Source organism: Bombus vosnesenskii, unplaced genomic scaffold, assembly GCF_011952255.1.
Source record: "Bombus vosnesenskii isolate JDL3184/JDL3185 unplaced genomic scaffold, Bvos_JDL3184-5_v1.1 scf7180000013379, whole genome shotgun sequence".
Taxonomy (NCBI): Eukaryota; Metazoa; Arthropoda; class Insecta; order Hymenoptera; family Apidae; genus Bombus; species Bombus vosnesenskii.
In genome coordinates this window covers 1,329,257-1,346,673 of record NW_022883009.1, presented here as the reverse complement: position 1 = coordinate 1,346,673, position 17,417 = coordinate 1,329,257, and the positions used below count along the sequence as shown (strand labels likewise).

At 34.2% G+C, this 17,417-nt stretch overlaps 1 protein-coding gene and 1 non-coding gene across 3 annotated transcripts; both read right to left on the bottom strand.

The window, feature by feature from the left end:
- Nucleotides 1-1,419: 1,419 nt before the first annotated feature.
- On the bottom strand, nucleotides 1,420-1,525 carry LOC117237578. Its single transcript, XR_004494032.1, has one exon. It is a non-coding gene; the product is annotated as a U6atac minor spliceosomal RNA (small nuclear RNA).
- Nucleotides 1,526-2,188: 663 nt separating this feature from the next.
- On the bottom strand, nucleotides 2,189-15,791 carry LOC117237524 (zinc finger CCCH domain-containing protein 13-like). Of its 2 annotated transcripts, none has more exons than XM_033501569.1 (10): nucleotides 15,646-15,791; nucleotides 15,182-15,563; nucleotides 14,749-14,930; nucleotides 9,258-9,368; nucleotides 9,042-9,129; nucleotides 4,900-4,947; nucleotides 4,625-4,795; nucleotides 4,417-4,555; nucleotides 4,195-4,354; nucleotides 2,189-4,123 (listed from the first exon to the last, which is right to left on the bottom strand). In XM_033501569.1, exons 2-10 carry the CDS (start codon nucleotides 15,514-15,516, stop codon nucleotides 4,104-4,106), a joined length of 1,254 nt encoding a protein of 417 aa, XP_033357460.1. In that variant the 5' UTR covers nucleotides 15,517-15,563; nucleotides 15,646-15,791; the 3' UTR covers nucleotides 2,189-4,103. The 2 variants fall into 2 exon arrangements, with proteins under 2 accessions (XP_033357460.1, XP_033357461.1); XM_033501570.1 differs by having other exon boundaries at nucleotides 15,178-15,555; nucleotides 15,646-15,784.
- Between the last annotated feature and the right edge of the window lie 1,626 nt (nucleotides 15,792-17,417).

Sequence of the window (17,417 nt, the reverse complement as noted above, 5' to 3'; positions counted from 1 at the left end):
ATATTGGTCCGAAGACCCGCTTCCTTGCGGTGTCCCTGCCTTGATGTCTTTAACTTCAGAATATATGTTCTTTATTTTTACTACAAAAGTTCTGTTGGATTTTACGTATGTATAGGAAAAAATTGTTCGAAATCATGCCGCTCATTATGTATTAAAACATCATCGAAATCAACTTGCTTAACTATTATATACTGATATGTACTGTAAATAAATTATATGATTTAAACTAAATTGTGAATAGAGCAAACTAAAATAATTATTATAAGCCGCACAACAATAACAATCAATTATACTGAAATATAAGTAACTTTGAAAAATATATGAAATGTAATGTTTCACTTTTTTCGTTCAATCGTTCAAAGCTAATGTTGCCACGAAAAGATACATTGTGAAAAAACAAAAATCTACCTATAAAGGAGAAAAAGCACAAGACTTAAATAAGATACAACTCGTAAACTTTTTTTTTTTTTTTTCGTGGAGGAAACCTTCATAGGCGCCCCGCGGCCGCACGGCGTTCTCCTGGATCAGCTGCGAGCGCCATCGTTCCCACGTCTCCTTCTTCGCCTCCTCCCGGATGTTCGGGGCCGGCTGGCTGGCGGTCGATGGCGTCGGGCCCCTCTGGTGTTCGTACACGCGTTCGAGCGCCAGGGCTTGCAGCTCGAACGGGGGGGATGCCGCCAGCACGGTCGTCGACTCGTACGACGTCGTCCTGTAGCCTCTCGCTATGCGGATAGCGGTCGTCCTCTGCAGCCTCCGCAGCAAGGTCAGGCTGCGGCGACTGGCCGTCAAGCTTCTGGCCCAGACGGGTGTCCCGTAGAGGACTCGGGACCGAACCACTCCCTCGTAGAGTCGGCGGATTCTCGATCCTGCTCCGCCGATGTTCGGTAGGAGGCCGCACAGGGCGTTGGCCGCGGCCGTCGCCTTCGGGACCAGTTGCTCGAAGTGCGGTCCGAAGGTCCATCTGCTGTCGATCGTGAGACCCAGGTACTTCATCTGGCGTTTCACCGGGACCTCTTCTCCGCCGATGTTCACCGACAGTCCGGGAGGAGGTGTTCCTCTTCGTCGCTGGTCGAAGAACCACAGTGCCTCGGATTTGGCCGGCGACACCGTCAGGCCGAGCCTTCGAATGGCGCGCACCGCGCACGCCACGGCGTTCTCCGTGCGATTCGCCGTGTCGTGCCACCACCGTCCCCCGGCCAGGAACAGGGTGTCGTCGGCGTAGCACACCATGCCTGCTCCCGGGGGCATCGGACATCGGAAGACGGAGTCGTAGGCCGTGATCCAGAGTATCGGTCCCAACACCGACCCCTGCGGAACGCCGCGCTCGATCCGTCTTCTTTCCTCCCCGTTCTTTCCGGCGTAGACGATGTATCTGTCGGTCAGGTACGCTCGGATGATCCCTACCAGGTACGTCGGGACCGAAAAATCTGGTAAGAGCCACCGAAAGGCGACCTGTGCCTTACCATTTATATGTGTTCCATCCTTGTCTAGGGGAGTGCTAAACGTCTCTCCTTTCATACTACACACAACTCGTAAACTGAGAACAGACCAATAAGGAATGCACACGTTTTAGGAAACTTCGAGTGATCATGTTACAACGCCTCCAGAACAATAATAACGCTTTAGCTGTCCACAGACTTACGTCATTTAAAAAATAAAGCATCATGAATTTTTCAGTAAAAAAGAACTTTTCCCTGAGTTTCGTGTAGATGCTTTATCTGCTTGTCTGTTCGACATATGTGCCAAATTAGTGATTTAGTAAAGAATAGTTCTTCAGAATGTAATTCTGATTTAGAGGATGTGAATCAAGGAAATAGACAACTTTTCGAAAATCGCTGGCCACTGACATTTGTTTAGGGACAAATACACCGACCATTAAAGTGTTAATACCTCGTATCCACCGCAAACACTTATTTATAAAATACAAAGTTTGTAATATTATTAAAATTTTATTAAGATATATCAGATTTACGTAAAGTCCATTGCCTAAGTAAATTTTGATATTATTATAAATGCTAAAAATAAAGAAAACGTAAAGAAAAACAAAAAAAAATTAAAGAAAAACTAAAGAAACCAATCCACTGCACCAAAGAATCTCCTTGAAATACTAGACGTAATATTTGATATACTATAAATAATAATATATATTCAATACTAAAAATAACATCAAACTTCATAAACATATTACTTAAATTTAATAACTCACAATTTATTCTCAATTGATACAATTTGTACACAATATTATTACCACCTAATAATGAGCAAGTTTCACATACAAATACATCAAACGTAGAACATTTTAATAAGATTTTGGAAACTATATTAAAATATTAAATATACTTAAAAATGTATATATAACATAATAATGTGCTCGAAAAATCAATGATTAAAAATAAGTATTCTTTGTCTTTACGAGTTTTAACTTAAAAAGCGATTGTATAAACAGTGTAATAGCGTTTACAATGTACCGAGATTGTAAAAACCATCAAGCATCAAATTTTATATGTTACAGCGTTTGAATGAATGAATTCATACAGTTCCTAATTTAGATCATAAAAGATTCATATAATATAATATAGTGATTAAAAAAATATATAACACTTGTATACCTCATATATTCATAACAGTATCTTGAATTAAACATAATCTACTTCGCTACGATATCTCGAAGAATGTTTAATCTTTGTACAATGTCTAATAGATGGCGCGGCAAGTACTGTACGTTCACGTATTGTGCAATAAAACATTCATTCTCTATTCATCATACACCTTTCATTAATACATTGGTCTCTTTTTTTTAATCGAGGAGGGAGAAATGCTGTTATGCATACCCAGACTGAACTATGTGGGACTCGGCCGATGGCGTTGCCATACCCACTAAGAATCCCTCCTCTCTCCGCTCTTCTTCTGTGCAAGCATCGACCTCGAAACCACCTTACGGCGTTACTTTAGGGTTGGGCTTAACTACGCACCGCTCCCTCATACTTGAATCCCATTTCTTCTTCTTGTTTCTCTAGTTCTCCTCCTCTCTTCGAATTTCTCCTGCGTCATTCTTGCTAGCATAATTTTTCTGCACAAGGCCTCAAACCTTGCCAAGTCGTCTTCCTTCTTCACCATTAAATTCTCCGTTGTTAGTGGTGTACCGACGTAATTTTCTAGTTCCGTCCTCTCACGTATCCATCCTGGGCAGTGGAAAAGCGCATGTTCAGCGTCATCGCTCCTTCTGCAATCCAGCTGGATCCCAAGGTATCTTACTTCCTGTTTCGTCGTCAGAAGGTATCCCTCGACGTTCATCTCGATTACCGTGGGGATTCGTTGATTATATCCCAACATGTGACATTTATAACATCTCACTATGTTGGGCAGAATCCTAGCCGTCGCTATTGTCAATCCTGTTTTAATTCTAATCCGCCTGTCTTTGAGTACGGTGCTCGCCGGCAGCACCACTTTCGGCCTGCTGCGTTTCCCATGGCGTCATCCTTAAGGACTTTACCTGTATACATTGCTCCTGCTTAATGCCTAATTCCATTGCTATGTCCTGGATTTAGTTCTTCCCTTGTAGCTATCGGGTCTATATTTTTCAATTCCGTTGGAGTCATCTGCGTCGCGACCGTTCTACTGTTCACCATCCGTTTCTGCGTTGGAGTCGATCCACTCCCTCAGTTTTTTAATCTCCTGCGCGCTCTCACAGCTTAATTTCTTAAGCGTGGAATCCCCCTTGCTCAATGCTGTAACTCTTCTTACCATCCTATCCATATTAAGAGTTAATATTTTGAGACTCTTCATCAGCCTTCTCACGTCTCGAAGTCCGATTATTGGTCCTCTTCCCTTGTCAGCGGACGACCCTTCCTCCGCCTCCCGATCTCTTCTGCGTCCAGGCTCTACCTTCCACGACGTCATTCTCTCCTCAGTCTGCCCTATCTTCTTACGAGAATCGGCTATTCTAACGCCTCTTCTCCCAGAGTGTGGGTAAACTCTTGTCTCCTCAAATGTCCTATCGACACCACCCCCCTCCAACGCTTTTAATTGGTCCCCGGTCGCACTTACCGAAAGAGAGGTGGCCCTGGGACCGACCATTCTCTCTTCGTTCCTCGTCCAGTCTATTAATACATTGGCCTAAATCCTATATAAAACACAAATAATTAAAACAGTAACTCTTCATGCACGTCATTATGAATTAATGAATATACATACTAGGATTTAGAGGCGGACGTAATCTATACATATCTGGCGGAATAAATCGTGGTGGAAATGGTCTTAATGGACCAATCATATGTCTAGTTCCTCCTAAAGGTGGTACCTGACCTCGAATTGGAACCAAGGGTCCAACCATTATTGGTCTCGGAGGAAAATCCTAATGACCAATGAAATTTAATATCGATAGAATTATATTCCGTGTACAATTTGAATACTTACTCCATAATAAACAGGAACAGGAATCTGCTCGATATAATGCGATGGAGGTATCCTATGTTCTCTAGACCTATCTCTTTCTCTTCTTTCTCGGGACCGTTCTCTTGATCTTTCTCGATAAGATCTTTCATCTTTAGATGACCTATTGTTTTAATAATATTTGTAAAATGTAGTTTTCCAAAAACATATATTTCACCTGCCTATTATATACCTATGATGAGAATCTCTGACCCATGCTCTTTGTTCTCGTTCCCTTGAACGTGAATGATCCCTATGACCTTTTCTTTCACGCAGATGCTCTTCCTCTGCAGTGTTTAATTGACTATGTCGTCTGACTGGTTCTTTATACTCTCTACTTCTACCTCTACTGTGATTTCTTCCTCTAAATAAATTATACAAAAATGTAGAAAAACTGAATAATAAACGTATTAAATATGTTAAAGGTATTAAACAAAAATATATAAGATTATAAGAAATAATTTGTACCTATCACTTCTATAACTGTCCCTGTTATCATATTTTGAATCCTCATACCTAAAAAAGAATATTTAAATAACAAAAGTCTAATTTCTAAACATTTGGTTTTGTATTATAATTAATATTCGATATTTATTATTTGTATATGGGGTGTTTACATCTTAATATAATTTTTATATTTTAATGTAGGATACGCAATAATGTGTGTATTAATATCCATATTTCATCAAATGATAAATTTATTTATATGTGCATCTTATAAAAAAGATAGCAAATTACCAAAAAAATAATAATAGTAAATATTGATGGATAATCGTACATTACATTAAATTATCATTATTATTTAAATGCATAATACTATTTTGCATTCATAGATGCAGTATCGTAGAAAAACCATTGTAAAAATCCCGATGAACTACAGATAGAAAGCGAAAGTGCTGACGGACCGAGAAGGATGGGAAATTCGGTGGGCTATATGCCCGTGACCCTTTAAGACAATAGGTAATTGAAAAAGATGTACGTGATCAACTTGGGTCATTAACACGTTGGGTTATAAAACATGTGTATGTTATAGCAGTATCGAAAACTGATATAAAAAGGACGTCTTGATGGAGAGACTGATCAATGGTCAATAGTTGTAATTGGAGTTACGACTGAGTTGCCACTAGTTGCAGTTACGAGTAAGCTACAACTAGCTGCGGGTTAATCGTTACTTGTGAGTTGTCGAGTTGTTGTGAGTTGTTAGGTGTAAGTTGTTAGGTGTAAGTTGAATAGTTAAACAAATTTAGTTGCCTTAGTTGTATCGCATTGCTACATTAAGCTCTAATTAAATAGTTACAGTTTTCTGTTTTAGTCACAGTAAATAAATTTATATAATAAATAAAGATCACTATAATTCTGATTTCTATATAGATATCAATAGGAAATATCTTTTTTAGGTATTTAAAGCATTAGCTTTTTACTTTATTATTGAAGTACATGCAATAAGTAGTTGTTTAGTTATTATAAATTATTAGTTGTTAAGTTTCATTATAAATTAGGGAAGAGCACGCAAAAGCAAGTGGAATAATTCTCAGACCAATATTAAACACAAATATAAAAAATAAACAAATTTGTGCAATATTATAAATAAAACAAATAAATACATAAACATTATACTTACTTTTAGGATTTCAATTGCTTACCTTCTAATAACTGTTATTAATTATTATATCCACAATACATTACCTGAACAAAAACCACTTAAAAATCGAATATGGTACACTAATGTTGGCACATGCCAAAAATACTAGTAATATTTACATTTATATTAGCATACTAACCAAAAAATTTACATTACAAATTAATATTTACTAGAAATAATTTTTAATAAATTAAAATTTTTGTGGTTATTGCACTTATAAAGATATAATTATTTTGCATTCATTAGCGTGAAAATGATTATTTATAACTGATTATTTATAAGAAATTTTAATTACAGTATATGAGAATAATATCTACAAAATGTAAGTATGAATTTGAATACCAGTGTTGTCTATAGTATATAGTGAATACTTGTTATGTACCTAGCTCTAATTCACTCTATTCTATGATAAAAAGTGTACCATTATATTTTTGCATTTTTCGTGAGAAAACAAAAAGAAGCGTATATGATCAAATTAGAAAGAAAACCATAAACATTGATAGTGACATAACCAAGCATACGCGTACAGATAGCTCCCTTGAAATAACCATGCCAAGATATATAAATAGGTATATTTTCATCTACTGAAGATCAAGGAAGAGGAGTTTTTAGCGAGTTAGCACTTTCCATTTCTCACACATAAAAAAAAAGAAGCGTAAGCTGGAACAAATGAGAATGTAGTAACACAAAACACATACCTAAAATAGAAATCAAATAGCACAATTGTATTTAGAGTTAAGTTATGTTACGTTAAGATTATGAATATATATTACAGCAAAACATGTTCATTATGAAAGTAAATATTTTAATAATGTTTATAAATGTTATGTTATCACGCACTAATTTAAATTTGTTAATATTATAATAATATAATATATATGTCGGGTTTACAGTAGAATCAGGGTTAGGGGCGTGAAACGAATCTTCGTTTGGATCACGCGTGTCGCTATGCAATAGAGAAGACTTCGACTAATGCAAATACGATTATCATAGAACTGGACAAGTAATCGTGGTAATTAGACACTCGAGAAACCAATGACAATGATCCTAGGTTCAACAACGAATCCGCGGTCGACGGGATGATAGATGAACGTGCTCACAAAATCTAAGTCGGACGCGTAATATTCACTGGTCGTAAGGGGTTACTCTTTTCGTCGATGAGATCGCGAGAGAGAATGAATTTCCCGTTCCGATGATGCCACAGAGGAAAACTATATGGGGTGTGTCTGAGGACACGAGATCATCGGATTCGTCGAGGATAGCCTTCGTTCAGAAGGTGAGGGAATTTGGCGTTGCTGCTAATTGGTCAATCTCCATATCGGTGGTTAGAAAAAGATACTAGCCGCCCTCGAGGGAAAGTTGCTAGTGGGAGACGCCGTTCGTTGAAAAATAGGTCTCTCCTATTTTCCCGCAGCTGGGACAAAGACTGTTTGTTTGAAGGACTTTAGTCAACTAAATCCTAAGATTTATGACGGGCCCTCAGGCTAGCTGAACATGTACTGCGGAGACGCATCGACATTTGGCAATCATTTTGCTCGAAGAATAGGGTCTGCGTGTGGCGAGCCACGGGACAGAAACCGTTGGAATGTTTACTGTCGCGTGTCGCCACGAATATTTCTTTTAAAGAGAGCTATAGAATTACTCCATACCTTTGTTAGACAAAGCGTTCATCCCTTGACCGCGGCTACGTTAGGCGACGGGCTGTCGCCTCGAGCCAAAGCTCACTATCACTAGTCTCGAACAATTACAATCGGATTGAACAACTACAATCGTTTAATTACAGCTGTCGTAAACTCTAGATCGCAATGCTGCGGGATTATCCAAAATTCCAGAGGCTTCGGTGTTCTCTCGTCTCCGACATATATATAATGTTTGTAATATTATATATAAAATTTTACATAATCTTATATAAAAATTTTAGATAATCAAATAATTATTAATTATTTATCCACTGTATAACAATACCTTTATAAAAAAAAGAAAGCAAAATGAAAAATATTATCATATCCATGTTTAACACGTTGGTCGCCCAGCGTAATTCGGCTAAGTTCCTGCGGAGCCCAAATCCGACCGTCGGTACGCTTTGCGGCTAGAGTATTCCGAGAGATTTCATGGCAGATATCCCAAATCTTTCATTTAGTCGAGAAGCATACTTCTTGCGAGACGTACATCAGTGATTTTTTCATCCTCAAAATGTTCAGTAGACAGCGTGAAAATATATTTGAAAGTGAGGAGAATTACTACTCTACAATAATGGAAAAACTGGTATCGACAGAAGTGACCAGATGGTCTCATATGCCAGTACGATACGGAAAAGCATCAAGTGGTATTGGAAATTAGGACTACATTTACTCTTAGGAACAACTATAGTAAATGCTCATATTGTGTACCAAACAAGCACAAACGAAACAATATAGATAAGAAAATTTCAGAAAATTCTCGTTTCCGAATGGTCCGATGTGCCGGACAACCATCGGAAGAAAACGAAGGTGTTCCACCATTTGGAGATTCGTAAGAATCAGGAGGGCAAACCTATAAGAATGATGTGCACCCTATGTTACGAGAAGAAGAGGCAAACTGTCACACGCGAAGAAGCGAGAAAAAACATTTAAAAAACTACAACATATTGTTCGAAGTGCCCAAAATCACCCCAAATGTGTTTGGGATGTTTTAACAAATACCATGTGATATAGCATAATATAATATTTTATCCAGAATATAAATTAATAAAAAGTATGGTATAATGCGTTTTTAATATTCTATGTTGTATATCCTATATATAATATCCTATATTTAATTAACTCGAACAAGAAGAGTGTCACCCATACTTACGGGGGTCCCACATAGATATGGGTGACGTGGCGATCAACATGTTAATATGAAATTGTATGGAAGAGTGGTACGAAATAGGAAAGATTATATAAAAAAAGAGAAAATATCGTGTTCATCTAATAACCAATACACAAACCTGGCATGGCGGGATGATCTATGTCGAGGGCTGGGGCTTCGATTTCTTGAAGAAGTAGTATATTTTTTATTCATTTTCGACTTGCTTTCTGGAAATTAAACATGTTATTTTTCAGAAGAAAAATAAAATTTTAGTGTATATAGAAAATATCAACTATGAAGAGAAGTATCTTATCTAGTTAAAATAATGGTAAAAGATTTCAAATAATAAACAAACCTAAATTTTCATTATTTAAAACAACAACTGTACGACGTTCCTCAATTTCATCTGTTTTGACTGTTGTACCTTTTATTTCTTCTCTTTCAAATATAGGTTTCGATCCTTCTCCTATGGTTAAATAAATTTATTTATAAATAAAACATCCAACGTACTTGCACATGAAAGAAACAATTAAGCAGTATTAGCAGTTGTGACAGACCTTAGAAATCTTAAGGTTGATATGTAAATAAACTGACTACCTCTGAACGATTGTAAGCCAGGACATTTTATAATAGATGTATGAAGCGAATGAAATGGTAAACATGCTATAAAAAAGATAGAAATATCATTATCTCTTATTTTATATTACTACTTCTGTATTAGTATTACATATGTCAATTATGTGAAAAATGTATATATATATTTGTTATTAAAAATATAAATCACATTAATTGACTGCTTATTATACAAATATATATAACGTTTTTGTGTACAAGTCATTCTTCAGATTAAATGTACAAATGAACGTAAATGGCTTACAATTTTCTTCAGTGCCAGAAATCACAAAAACAATTTTATATACACAAATCCATAATTATAAGAAACATTAAGTTATGAAATGCAATCTTTACTTTATGTTATTCTGAATAGATTTTATTATATATACGATTTAATAATTAATATTTAATATTATATATTTTTTATTAGTAATAATTACTAAGAATTAATAATTTCTTTAGACTTTATATATTTCAAAAGCCTCAACTTTTTTCTATTAAAACTTTAGTTAAAAAATAAGAATTTTCTTTTAAAAAAGTTTTGAAAAATTGGACTAATTTATGTTTAACAAAATTACAATCCTATGGTGATATCTTCCGAGATGCTTCATATCTTCCATGATGATTAAAAGATCTTCCACTTAATTGATATATGTATAACTGTTAAATAGATGGTACATTTATACTGCACGTATGAGAGTACATTTGAGTGTCGAAGGACGTCCAGGTCTCAGCTGCAAACATAATCAAAAGCGATGAAAAACGGTTAGGAGTTATTAAAAGCGATTAGAAGTTATTAGAAGCGATCAAAAGAAAACAAACAAGAAAGCGAGTAGGTTGTCGAGTCCTTTAGAGAGTAACGTACATGTAGAGCTGAATAATTTGTAAATAACTTTTAAACTTTTTATTTCTCCAAATCCTCTCTATACCTTAACATGGTAGCAGAGCGTAGTTAGTAGTTTTGCGAGTTGGTTTGAGTGAATCTCAATAAAGGAAGAAATGTTCAAAGGATATAGAAATACTACGACCACGTAGAAATGCTTGAAAAGGGATAAGAAATCAATCAAAATGGAGAGATCGGAAATTATGATATTTTATGGTATTTGATAGTGAGGATTACGGTGTATGGGAGAAAAGAATTATGATGTTTCTGAGGTATGAAGAATGCAATACCATTATAACCAGAGTGAAGAATGAAACAGATAATGCAGACTGGGATAAAAAGGATCTGAAGGCAATAAACGTAATTTACAGTGCCATCACGAATAGACAACTAGAATTTATTAGTGAAGAACGAACAGCGTATGCAATAATGAAAAAGTTCGACGAGATGTACTTGAAAGAGTCTACAGCACTACAGATCGTGTGCAGAAGGAGATTGAAGAAGATGAGGCTTGATAAGTACATTGATTCAGCATCGTTCTTTAGTGATTTTGAAAAACTAATAAATGAATTAAAAAGTGCGGGCGCACAAGTGAAAGAAAAGAAAAAGCTGAATTACATGCTAAATACGTTACCCGAAGAGTATAGCTACATAGGGTATCTAATAAATACATTGTAAGAAGAGGATCAAACGGAAGCGTATGTGAAGAATAAAATAGAAATAGCGGAGAAGAAAAATAAATTTGATCAAGGAGAAATGAAAACTAACGCTTTTGCTGTAAAAAAAGGAGAATGCTTCAAATGTGAAAAAGTAGGACACTTTGCGAGAAGAAGCAAGCGGGAAGCAGTAACAGTTGTCGGCATGGGTCAACACGTGGTCGCGGCAGAGGAAGAGAAAACAGAGGCTATACGAGCAGGGGACGTGGAAACTTCCATCGTCAATCAGCAACGGGCACGAGCGAGCAGGGCAACTCAGGAGCAGGCACATGGATGATGTGACATCAATCACATCTCAACCTACATCAGAGATAAAACATCAACCCCCGAGCTTCGGAATCCTTTGGACACATTACCACCTTATCATCATAGCTTACACCAAAGCTGTGACGCACCATCAGAGATAGGATATCGACCCCCGCCCTTCGGATACTTTTCCACATCACAACCTACACCGAGCCTCCTCAACATCCTAAAACCAAAACGTATATAAGCCGAGGCTTCACCCAGCTCGGAGAGTTCTTGTTCTAGTCGCTGTTCTCGTACAACCCCCTTTCTCCGGTTCAGTGTTATTCTATTATTGTAAGTGCTAAAATTATAATAAAGTTAAATTAAAAGAAAATTAATAGTTGGGTTACTCAGCTTTAGTAGCTCAACTTTCTTTTCTCTTACAACCCAAGTATCAATTTTACGTGACAATGGCAAGGACGCACGCAGCATACAGCAGCGAGATGAACGAACTAAGTAATAATGAAATAATTTGGCTATTAGATAGTGGTTGTACCGATCACATAATTAATAACGTAAATTATTTTGATAAATGTATCGACCTTAGAAAACCAGTAAATATATATTTAAGCGATAATAGACCGGTAAAAGCAACAAAAGTTGGAATCGTTATAAGCTACTTTGAAGTATTTGGAAAACAAAATAAAATAAATATAAATAAAGTATTTTACGCGAAAGAAATGTCCGCAAATTTGATCAATTCAGGTAAACTAACAGATAATAAGAATACGGTTATTTCAAAAGGAAATATTGCAAAAGTAATAAATGAGAACAATAAACTTACAGCTGTAGCGTTCAAAGAGAAGGGGACATATAAAATGAAAAGTATATTGAAAGGGAAGGAGCACTTAGCAAACAGTGCCGAACGTAACAGTATGAGTCAAAAGGAAAGATGGCATAGGATGCTAGGACATGTCAATTTCAGATACTTGAATATTTTGGGTAAAAAGCAGCTAGTGACAGGTATATCGAATGAATTTGAAAGGGAATTTTTGAAATGTAAGATGTGTATAGAAAGTAAAATGCATAACCTACCATTCAAAAATAATCGAACTATGTTTTAATAAGTTTAAGTAAGAATAAGTTTTAAATTTTCTGTTAATTTATTCGACAAGCATGTAAATATGATTAAGTATACATATAAATGTAAGGAGGCGTGTTAAATAGATGGTACATTTATACTGTACGTGTGAGAGTGTATATGAGCATCAGAGGACATCCAGATCTCAATTGAGACAAAAGCAATCAAAAGCGATTAAAAGCGGTTAGAAGCTATTAAAAGCGATCAGAAGAAAACAAATAAGCAAGCGAGTAGGTTGTCGAGTCCTTCAGAGAGTAACATACATGTAGAGCTGAATAATTTGTAAATAAATTTTAAACTTTTTATTTTTCCAAATCCTCTCTATACCTTAACTGTAACATATTACATTTTGCAATCAAAAAAGTAAATCTCAATCTTTACTTAAACATTTCAAAACTAATTATTTTTTTAGTTTACAGTTGTTTGCATAGTATTTCCTAATATGTGCAATATTAAATGTTTATAAAATTTGTAAACCAAATCCTATTTCATGGCTATGAAGCACAAATAAAATTGTCTATTTATCTAAGAAGAAGCCAATGAATTCAAATAGATTCAGCAAAAAATATTTTTGTTTCATTATAGAATTTTCAGATGTAATAGTTAATCTCAAGTAGTTATTATTGAATATAATTTTGATTTTTCAATTGTAGAATTGTAACCTTTGGTGATGAATTTTCAATCGAAAAGTTCCTGATCTTCAAGACTAATGTTCCTTCTTCCACTGTTGAATTAAAAATACATTTGACACCTCGCCATAGTAGGTGTTCTAATTAAACTTTCGTGCTTTTAAACATGCAAGCATATAGCAAAATATGTGGCAGATGCACAAAATGGAGCAAGAATTTAAAGTATATTTTTACAAAAAATTACTGTCATATAATAATTAAAAAAATTATTTTTTGTGCAAACTCCATAACAGAAAAAGAAAATATAAAATAGCAAAAAGAAATAAAAGCACTCTTAGAACACTCAAGATAAAAGATATTGTGCTTACATATTGCACATACATATGTTTAATACCCAAATATTCAAATCCAACGTTGTATTCCAAATTTTCTTCATCCTTGGTGAATCAAAAACACATTATTGACTTCAGCGTTGTGTAAATTGTGTTGAATGCTCTAGGAAACAATATGATGATAAATCTATTATCTTCATGTCTGTAGAAACTTCCACATAATGTCATCATTCTTCAGCTGATGAATTTAATAAAGTGAAAATTTTGCTATTCTTAATCAAATTTTAATCACATTAGAAAAAACAGGAAAAAATATAACATATGGTTTTCAATTTTACATTGAAAAGCATACAATCCACTGGAACTTGAATTTATAAATTATGATTTTCGAAAAATTCCAAAAGGATTATCTTTCAAGTTGAATTCATATATTCCTTAAGTATTTCTTCATTGGATGACTGAAAGTTGTTAGATAATTATAGAAAAAAAAACATTTTACCCCTTCCTCTTCTGACTGCTACATCTTCTAGATACATAATACCTTGTTGGAGATTATTAATTATCACTTTTCTTGACACATTTCTGCCAATAACCATTTGATTCTTCGTAGTTTTACGGCACAAACTAATGTACCTTTTGGTCCTTTACTTTGTTGATGTATACCTGCATAGTTTGACTATTATCTTTTTTAAATATATTTGATTATAACTAATTGTATACTGTATCAAGTTGCAATATATTTTGCAATGAAAAATATTAATGATAAGCAGAAAGATCATTTTGTCAATTTAAAGAAAATCAATGGCAGAAAGTTAAAATTTTAAATAATTAACAAACCTAAATTTTCATTATTTATAGCAACGACTGTATCACATTCCACAATTTCTACAGTTTTTGACTGTTGTATTTCTTATTTCTCCTCATTTAAATATAGGTTTCGATCCCTTCTCCTATTTTCTTCGTCCTTAGTAATTCAAAAACACATTACATATTAACTTTAAAATTATATAAATTGTTGAATGTCGTAAAAGATAATACGATAACTATCATCTTCATGTCTGTAGAAACTTTTATATAATGCCATTATTCTTCAGCTGATGAATTTAGTAAAGTAAAAAGCTTGCTATGTTTAATTAAATTTCAATCATATGGAAGAAAAAGAAAAAGATGTAACGTATGGTTTTCAACTTTACCTTATAAAGCACAGAATCTGCAGAAACTTGAATTCATATACTCCTTTAGTATTTCTTCATTGGATGACTGAAATTTCTTAGGTAATTAGAGAAAAAAACAACATTTTACCCTCTCTTCTTTTGACCAGAACATCTTCAGGATTGATAATATCTCGTTGGAGATCATCAGTTGTCGCTTTGCCTGGTACATTCCTGTGAATATCTACTTTAATTCTTCGTAGTTCTGCAGCGCTAACCTGTGTGCCTTCTGGTCCTTTAAATAAAGGTGTTGTACCATCTGATGGTTCTAATCTATAATGCAAAAGAATTCACTTCATTAAACATTAATTTTCTTTTCATAAATTAAAGACTAAATTATATCTTTCAACATCACATAAATATGTACCTAATATTGCTATTATAATCTGCAAAAAAACTTATATTTTATATGTATATGCTATAATATATCCTCTAAACATTTGCTTTAAAAGTAATTTTGATTTATTCTTAAACAATATCGTTTAATTGTCTAAAATGAAGTGTCTTAGATTAGTCATACTTACTTTTTAGATAATATAGATGTATTAGATGTATTTGATGTAACAGTTCTATGTCGATTTTCCGTGGATTTGCTTTTACTCTTACTGCGGCTGTGATGTGAAAATCTTCCTCTGGGCAGTGGTAAACCTTTCTCAATAGCACGACGTATTTCATATTCTAAAATCTTCTTCTCCTTCAACTTTTCATGTTCTCGTAGCCTTTGTTGTTCTATCATCCATTCGCGCCTACGCCGTAATCGTTCTTCTTCTGTTCTTCGTAGACCAGCCTCGTAGTTTCCATTGCGTGATAATCTCAACTTTTCATCACGATGGGAATGATTCGACACGTTTCGTTTCATTTTCCAAGGAAGAAAAATTTCGTATGCGTGGAAGTTAACCTACAAGTCTTTTTTTGAGGTTACAAATACAGAAGATTCAAATATGTACGTTATACCAAAAAAAAAAACATAATAGTAATATAGACTTACAAAAAATTTGCTGGAAGTTGAGGAAGTTAGGGTAGTTCAATAATAAATTGATGTATCAGCCTATTAGCAACAAAGTTATTGAATTGCATAGGAGGGATTGTCAAAGGAATCCTAAGGAGATCAAATGGACATATATACATACAAGGTGTAAATAAAATAAGTGTCAAGAGAATCATAGTATGATTCTATACCTTCAAATTGGTAGAGATTTATAAAAAAAGAGTTAGTGCAAAAACGACCTTGATCTTGAAATTCAAGATAAAAATTTTTTATTATGAAAGAATTCTACTCATCACGAAAAACAAATGTTCCAAATGTCGCAATGACCTCTTCTCTCGGAAAAAAGTTTTAACGATTCTTAAACTGGTTTTATTCACGATATATTTATATTTATATATTTATATATTTATATTTATATATTCATATCTTACATTTGTGTTCATATCTACATTTTACATTTAGTAAGAGAAATTAGAGAGACACATATAAGAATGTAGGAATAATAGAAGACTTTTGTGTACAGAAAAGATTCCGCGACAATACGATTTTCAACGACTTAGTTAACAATTTGATGATCAAGAATTAATATTGCGACATTTAAATCCATATCAAAGATCAAATTGGCGCCGCATTCATAACAAGGAACAGGTTAATTATCGCTCTACCTCATACATATTTACAAATGAACTTACATAGAACAGATCGCCGATTCAATCATACGAGAGAGAAAACTTACAATTTTATAATGATCAAAAATAAAAATTTGTGCTATTTCATTGTGTTTCAGTTACGATTACGAATACCTATAGAATAATTATTGGTAGAGAGGGAGCCAAAGAGTTATTATTATCAAAGTGAAGAATTATACGTAATTTTGGTAAAAAACTTGACTGAAATATGAAATGCGAGTTCAAGATTGTTCAAATACCGAGAAAAGAAAATACAAAGAAAAAAGAAACTAGAAGAGGAAGATATGCAATATATAATGATAGATTTGGGCTATTAAGCTGTATCAATAGATGCTACTTTATTTTACATCTGATTGAAGAATATAAGGATGTTGTGAATAAAGTCATTGTAACTTTAACATTTTTCTTCCACGAAAGAATGTCATTTGTGACTTTGAAATATTTGTCCTTCGTGATGGCTAGAATTTTTTCGCAACAAAAAATTTGATCTTGATATTCAAGATCAAGGTCGTTTTTGCATCAACATTTTAAAATCACGTTACGATCCTCTTTACACTTACTTTCTTTATACCCTCTACAATGGGTTTACGACGCTGCTTTCTGTCGAAAGCCTATATACATTGCCTAATTGAAGTGCTCAACTATCCATGACATATCTTCTGTACCTTCCGTGGGCAACGTTGGTCGTTTATGTCCGCGACTAATTTTACCGTTCTCAGCTTTCAAAAAATTTTTAGAATTCTGATATACTTATCAAAACCACTACTTTAATATATAATAGTTTCTTCAATTAAATGTTTAATGGATTAATTAGCAAAAATAAACATTCAGAAGAAAGTGCAAGGAGATGGAAACTTATTTAAAAACAAATATTTTTACAATATATAAATATAGAAAATTTGCGACGGCTTCAAAAATTTTTGAAACCTGAATTTAGATGAATGGAACAATAACGCAGGAAGAATCAGATATTTTTATATTTATATTTATCACATAGAGTAATTATCTGTATTATACATCTAGTAATTTCTATAAGATAAATAAAAATCAATAAATCATATCAACAATATTATCCATATTTAT

What these genes read in the sequence shown, in the direction of transcription:
- LOC117237524 (XM_033501569.1), bottom strand. Translation starts at nt 15,516, where the DNA reads ATGAAACGAAACGTGTCGAATCATTCCCATCGTGATGAAAAGTTGAGA. An exon ending in ACATCTATATTATCTAAAAA is followed by an intron (nt 14,931 to 15,181) that starts GTAAGTATGACT and finishes TTTGCATTATAG; the next exon opens with ATTAGAACCATCAGATGGTA. An exon ending in CTGTTCCTGTTTATTATGGA is followed by an intron (nt 4,355 to 4,416) that starts GTAAGTATTCAA and finishes ATTGGTCATTAG; the next exon opens with GATTTTCCTCCGAGACCAAT.